Source organism: Camelina sativa, chromosome 4 (genome assembly GCF_000633955.1).
Source record: "Camelina sativa cultivar DH55 chromosome 4, Cs, whole genome shotgun sequence".
Classification (NCBI taxonomy): domain Eukaryota; kingdom Viridiplantae; phylum Streptophyta; class Magnoliopsida; order Brassicales; family Brassicaceae; genus Camelina; species Camelina sativa.
Window position 1 is genome coordinate 19043449 of NC_025688.1, and position 6206 is coordinate 19049654.

A 6206-nucleotide genomic window follows, 5' to 3' on the forward strand; every position below is an offset into this window, starting at 1 on the left:
TCTAGTGTTTTGCTTATTGCCTTTTTATACCGTTTTAATCGCGTTATTGTTACCAAACAAACCCAACTTCGAATTGTCTTAGCTTGAAATTGAACCAATAGAACCATAGAGTAAAACTTGGTCTTCGTGGGATTCGACCCCTAAGTACTACTTCTTTGCTGTGCACTTGCAGTAGGAAAATAGGGTTTAAAACTCTGTGTTATCAAACCTAAGCTGGTCCAGACCTAAGCTGGTCGCAAACGGGTTGTTTTCTCGCAACTTTAAAGACATTGGTTTCACCCACTATGGTGAAGACTGGCGAGAGATGAAAAAGATTGTGGGGCTAGAGCTTTTTAGTCCGAAAAAGCATAAGTCTTTCAGGTATATTAGAGAGGAAGAAGGTGACTTGCTGGTCAAGAAAATATCAAAATCCGCTCAAACACAAACCCTAATAGATTTGAGGAAATCCTTTTTCTCCTTCACTGCCGGTACCATATTTAGAATAGCCTTTGGACGAAACTTCCGACAGTACAATTTCACCGATATGGACAAACTTGAAGAGCTGGTGCTAGAGGCAGAAACCAACGTTTGCATCTTGGCACTCACTGACTTCTTACCCACGGGTTTTGGTTGGCTTGTAGACCGGATCTCCGGTCGGCATTCGAGGATGAACAATGCCTTTTCCAAACTCACCAATTTCTTTCAAGATGTGATCGATGAGCAACTAAAGATTGGACAACTCCAAGATAATTCCAACCTCGTCAGTGCCATGTTGGATATGATCAATATACCCACTAATCTCACTTCTTTCCAGATCACTTCCGATCATCTCATAGCAATGATGTCGGTCAGTGTGAATAATCTCTTAATTAGTACCAATCTTTAAATTTTTATGTTAGAGATAGCTTAAGAACTTAGGTAATAGCTTAAGAAAGCTAAGTAATAGATTGGAGAGCAAGTTAAGTCGCTTCTTTTTTCATGAGTTTGTCAATCACTGTTCCGTGTTTCACAAAACGTGACACTAATGCAAATTGCACTTCACTCGAACGATCGAAATTATACATCCAAACAGTAGCAACCCCGAAGAAAGCATCTGGAAATGGTTTTCCACCATTGATAAAAGAAGATTGATCACCCTGATCTTCTCCACGAGCATTGCCGTCCTAATTAAAAGGCAAATATGTACATGTCAATATATATATGAGTGCGAAAGAAAGCTGATCAGAGTTATCTAAAAACATGCATGAAAGTAAATTAATGTGTACCTTGAATATGATCTCCAGCTCCCTCATTTCTTCACCCCACATCAGTAAGACTTCCTTCAAAATGAGGAGTTCTTTTGGATTTGTCACGTCTACTCTCACGGATAAACATCCCTTCCATTTCATTTTATAGTATTCGTTCACCATAAGCTCAAACCATATTCTTTTTTTCTCCTAAAGTTCATATATATACAGAGCAAACAACATGTCATTATAACTATATGCATATATATGATGAAAACATAGTGTTGCTAATTAAGTTATATATGTAAGTACGTACCTGAGCGAGACTTGAAATGTTGTAGCTGAGTTGAGGGTATTTACCAGCAACCCAACAACTTCTATTAAAAATGACCTTAGGAGCATTGAGGAAGAATTCATTACAGTTGATATATTTGATGTCGAAGATCTCCAAACGAGCTGCAATGACTTCCATTTTATTCATCACAGTAGGGCAAACCACTTGGAGGAACTCTAAGTTATTGTTCTCGATCTTCAACACACCAGGTCTGCTCAGGGATGTGATGATCAACACAAGCATCTCGAGAGAGGAGCAAGCTTCGAAAATACTGTTAAGGATACTAACATCAGCAATGATGTCACAAAGCTTTAGGGTCTTAAGATTGCAACAACTTTTGAAGGCCTCTGCCTCTGTTAGATAATATCGAGTGAGTGAGAATGAAGTGAGACTCTGATGAGAGAATATACTTGGGGATAACCTGAGCGTATTGTATCCACCTATAGGTCCCGTGATAACAATTTAGTTCACAAGTGTAAGCTCTTTGGTATGTTTCAGACGAGTCACTGTTTGGACCCACCTTTCGAGCGTACCATCTTCACATTGATATACACAACTGCCGATTCTGCAGCTCTCTAGGCAGTCACGATGATTGTTTATAGTCTGTAGAACACAAATTAATTAAAATTTAAAAATACTTGTAAACTGTTAAAATCATATATTAACAGTACTTAAACATATACATGGAATAAACTAAAACCTAAATTGGATTATTATCATTAACTATACAATCTAAATGCATGTAATTAATAGTCATTATACAACCAAATTTATGATCTACTATATTAGAAAACGGTTTTTCCCTGCACAAAGATAACTTATGATTTTGACACGAGAAACTGTTATCTAATACAGTAGTCAGTAGATCGTAGATTAGTTAATTGGCGTGAAAACTGTTATCTAATATATATATATATATTATATAGTAGATCATAAGTTAAATTATTGGCGTGATAAACTGTTAAAAAATGATGTTTCCATCAAACATTAACAAGTGTGTTTAAGAGGTAGTTTGTCATTTGTAATTTTTTTCTCACTTCAGAGGTTATCTAAATACTTTTGAATTCATCCCCGTATGTGTGTAGAACATTTCTTCTACCACACAACTTAAAAAAAATATATATATATATAATGTATCTAAACATCAGTTTATAGGTCGACCTATCTATGTATTATTTCATCTTCACAAAGAAAAGATTAAAATGAAACCCTATAATATATAGACGCGCAAGTAAAGATTTGGGAAAAGAAAACTCAACAAACCTTTGTCACCCCTTCGAAAAACGCTTAGAATCTTGGTTATCATGACCTCTTTGCATGATTAAACTCATGTCCACAGATAAATGAGGCGTCCGTTTCCACAAGTTCACCCATCGCTTAGATACAGAACTTGTTCTGACAGCAGATATAAAGGGTGCTTTCGAAAGGATCTTTTCCAATAGTTCATCCGGAAGTTTGTTTATCAGGTCCATGTCATCAGCAGTTCGGATCCTTTTTCCTCCTGCTTCAGATGATGCTGATGATGGTGTCCTTCTTGCATTTGATGGTACTGGTGGTGGTGGTGGTGGCTGTGAGGACGCCTGCTCCAAGAATGATAATAACTGTGTAGCGTCCATTGTTGAATAGATAAGGTAAAATGCCATATTGACTTGGAAAATTACAAGGAGATGGAAGAGATTAATGGTATCAACTTTGAGAGAGATAGAGAAGAGATTAATAGTATCAACTTTGAGAGGGATAGAGAGGCTGTTGTTATGAAAACTACTTATTTATACAACCACAAGTTTGAAGCCTAATTGTAGGTTTATTTATTTAAGCCAAGTAATTAATGTTTTTTGACACTTCTTGAGTCAGCTTGACCAATAAATTTGGAAAAAGATAAAAAGATACATGGAAATTAATTAGTCTAATAGGACAATTATTTTTACAAGGAAACAAAATATCCATTCAAGCTAATACTCCCAAATTTTATTAAAGTTACAAAAATGAAAAAAAAATTCTGTATAAAATATAAAATTATCTTTAGAAGAAAGTGAATTTTTCACTGTTGGACACACGTACGAACCAAAAATGATAATTTGTTTTTTAAATTATCCCGGACCGTTTGTTAACCGAGATTTACACAAACTTATGGTCTCAATATATTAACTTCGCTTCCTTAGCGGTCGAGTGGGTGAACTCTTGTCCTAAAAATAGAGTTGAAGATCTTCTTATCAAAATAAAGAGCATTAAGGTTAATGTTTGCAAATTTCGTATTAACAATATTGTTCTCATCATCTAATTCAAAAGTATATGATCTTTTAGCAAAAAATCCTCAAAACAAAAGAAAAGTTATACAGTTGGAAACAAATCATCAAAACTTTGTTGACTGGGGCCAGATTCTTTTCTATATATTACATGATTATAGAAATGGTAACGTTGACTAGCGCTTAAACAAGTGTTCCTCTCCAGATTGAGGATCTATGTATTTAATCCAACGGCTAGGAAGCTTCTTCAAGTCATTATTACCACTGGCTCCCATGTGTGCGATATCTAATCCTCCTCCAACGGGTAAGAACACCGATCTCACGACACGTGTGCCTCGTCTTAAAACTCTGTGCCATCTAAACCCGGGGATAGATTTCTGCGTGGCGTTTTTGCACACCAAAACGGCATCCATTTTGCTCATTTTCGCTAATCCCAACGCTTTGATGAACTCGTGGCGTTTCGAATCAACCACCATGAAATCCACGCCGGAGATTCTCTCAACCACGTCCTCCGTCGATTCTCCTACTATCACCTCCGTCGATTCACTCCTAACGGCTCCTTTCATCACCCAAATGAACAGTGATTGATCATCCCCAAGAAGACACAATGCTGATGATCCAAATGATCCTAGTTCTACCCATACTTCCCATTCTTTCACTAGAGCTTAAATTTACTTAAACACATTCCCCTACTAAAGACTCTAACCTTTTTTTTTTTTTTCTCTTTTCTTTTTCTTTCTTTTTCAAAACAACCAAGTCCCAAACCCAACAACTAAACAACCTAGTCCTATCTAGTTTGAAAATTGCAAACTAGAATTACAAAAGGCAATATTCTTGTCAGCTCAAACCTAACACTTTCTACCAAGCTCAATCCCAAAAAGGCCTCACACACACAAGAATAAACATGGCTTGAAAAAAAGGATTGGTTAAGGGTAGGGGAAACTGATTTTAATGGTGCAATCAGCTACTTGGATCAACAAGAGTGGTAAAAAGGAAAAAGATGATCCAAATATGTATATGGTATCCATGAGTTTAAAGCAATGCACAAATTGATAATTAAAAGTCAATATTAGGTTTTTATAAATAGGAAATGGCATTAAATCACAACATGTTTCAATTTAGACCAAATGCAATGCAGGAATTCAAGAGTTGGTTCAACCTTATGCTTCTAACCACTCAACTAGCATCAAAGTACTATTAACTTGGGCATTGATCCTAGTTTAGTGAATTTAAACAAGCTAACAAGGCAAACTCATCATAGATCCCTAATGTTGTTATGAAACAGTCCTATATGAAACAAGCTAAACAAGATGCTAATATGCAATGCAAACTACATGATCACTCTGTTTTTGTAAAGATTTTTGCAAAAAATTTCAAATTTTTAGGGTTTTTCTATGCCATAGATGAAATGCAAGTACTAACATGATTATGCTAAAAAATTGAAATAAGAAAACAAAACACAGCATCAAATACTATCTCAAACCCTCCCTAAACTTAAATTACACAGTCCCTTGTGTAAGAGAAATTTGAGAGAAGATTCAAGACTTAAAACAAAACAAAAGTAGAGATGCAATGGTATTTACAAAAATTAGGTGATGATGTTACCTCATGGATTGTGGAAGAAGTTGTCTACATCCTCATTCATGCTTTCATATGTGTAGTGGGGGTCTTGTGGTGGACTTGGAGGTGGAGAAGGAGGCAACTCGACTATGGCCATCAACTGGTACTCGGTCGAGTGCCCGGTCGAGTGCCCGGTCGAGTGGCATGGTCGAGTTGGTTGCCGAATGGGTGGTGGTGGGAAAAATTGTTGGCCTTGCTGCTGGTAGTACTGCTGCAAGAGAGCTGGATCTATGAAGTATTGGGAAGGGATGGTAGGGTAAGCTTGGCCATAGGGATAGCCTGCTGGAGCTGGGAAACCATAAGGAGGTCTGGGCAAATGCTCGGCCGAGTGCATTGGAGGTGCTCGGTCGAGTGGCTGCTCGAGTGAGCTGGTCGAGTGTCTTGCCGATTGTTGTTCTGGGCGACTTGTCCTTCTCCTCCTCTGAATTGGCTCATGCATTGAAGCTCTTACTGGTTCCACTGCTAGTTCAGCTCTAGAAAATGTTCTTGTTGAGCTACTCCTCCTCAAAGGGCTAGATGGTGCTGGTGAAGAGTTCCCACTCTTTAATTCAGCAATCTCCTTCTTTAAAACCTTGATGGACTTAGTCATCCTTCCCATCTTCTTCTTCAGCTTGTCAAAGTTCTTTCCTTGCCACTTGTTCCACTTTTGTAGGAGTGTCAACTTCTTACTAGTCTCTCTCACTCTTCTACTATCTCTTGGGCTTGGCTCATAGTCTTCAAAGTAAAATTGCTCTTCCCCATCAGCCATCTCTACATCTCCAGCTTCATCCACTCTCACTTGGGCTGTCCCATCAAACAAGA

General features: G+C 37.5%; 2 protein-coding genes and 1 pseudogene across 2 annotated transcripts in view; 1 reads left to right on the forward strand and 2 right to left on the reverse strand.

Annotated features, from left to right (window-relative positions):
• On the forward strand, positions 305 to 865 carry LOC104784045 (cytochrome P450 71B8-like). Its single transcript, XM_010509121.1, has one exon. The coding sequence runs from the start codon at positions 305 to 307 to the stop codon at positions 863 to 865; it is 561 nt and encodes a 186-aa protein (XP_010507423.1).
• On the reverse strand, positions 939 to 3155 carry LOC104784046 (annotated as a pseudogene).
• LOC104784048 overlaps positions 3944 to 6206 on the reverse strand; it is a 4527-nt gene continuing 2264 nt past the window's right edge. Inside the window, exon 2 of the mRNA XM_010509122.2 lies at positions 3944 to 4395. Coding sequence (XP_010507424.1) covers positions 3962 to 4395 — 434 coding nt within the window. The 3' untranslated portion in view covers positions 3944 to 3961. The remainder of the gene's footprint in view (positions 4396 to 6206) is intronic.

What these genes read in the sequence shown, in the direction of transcription:
- LOC104784045 (XM_010509121.1), top strand. Translation starts at nt 305, where the DNA reads ATGAAAAAGATTGTGGGGCTAGAGCTTTTTAGTCCGAAAAAGCATAAG.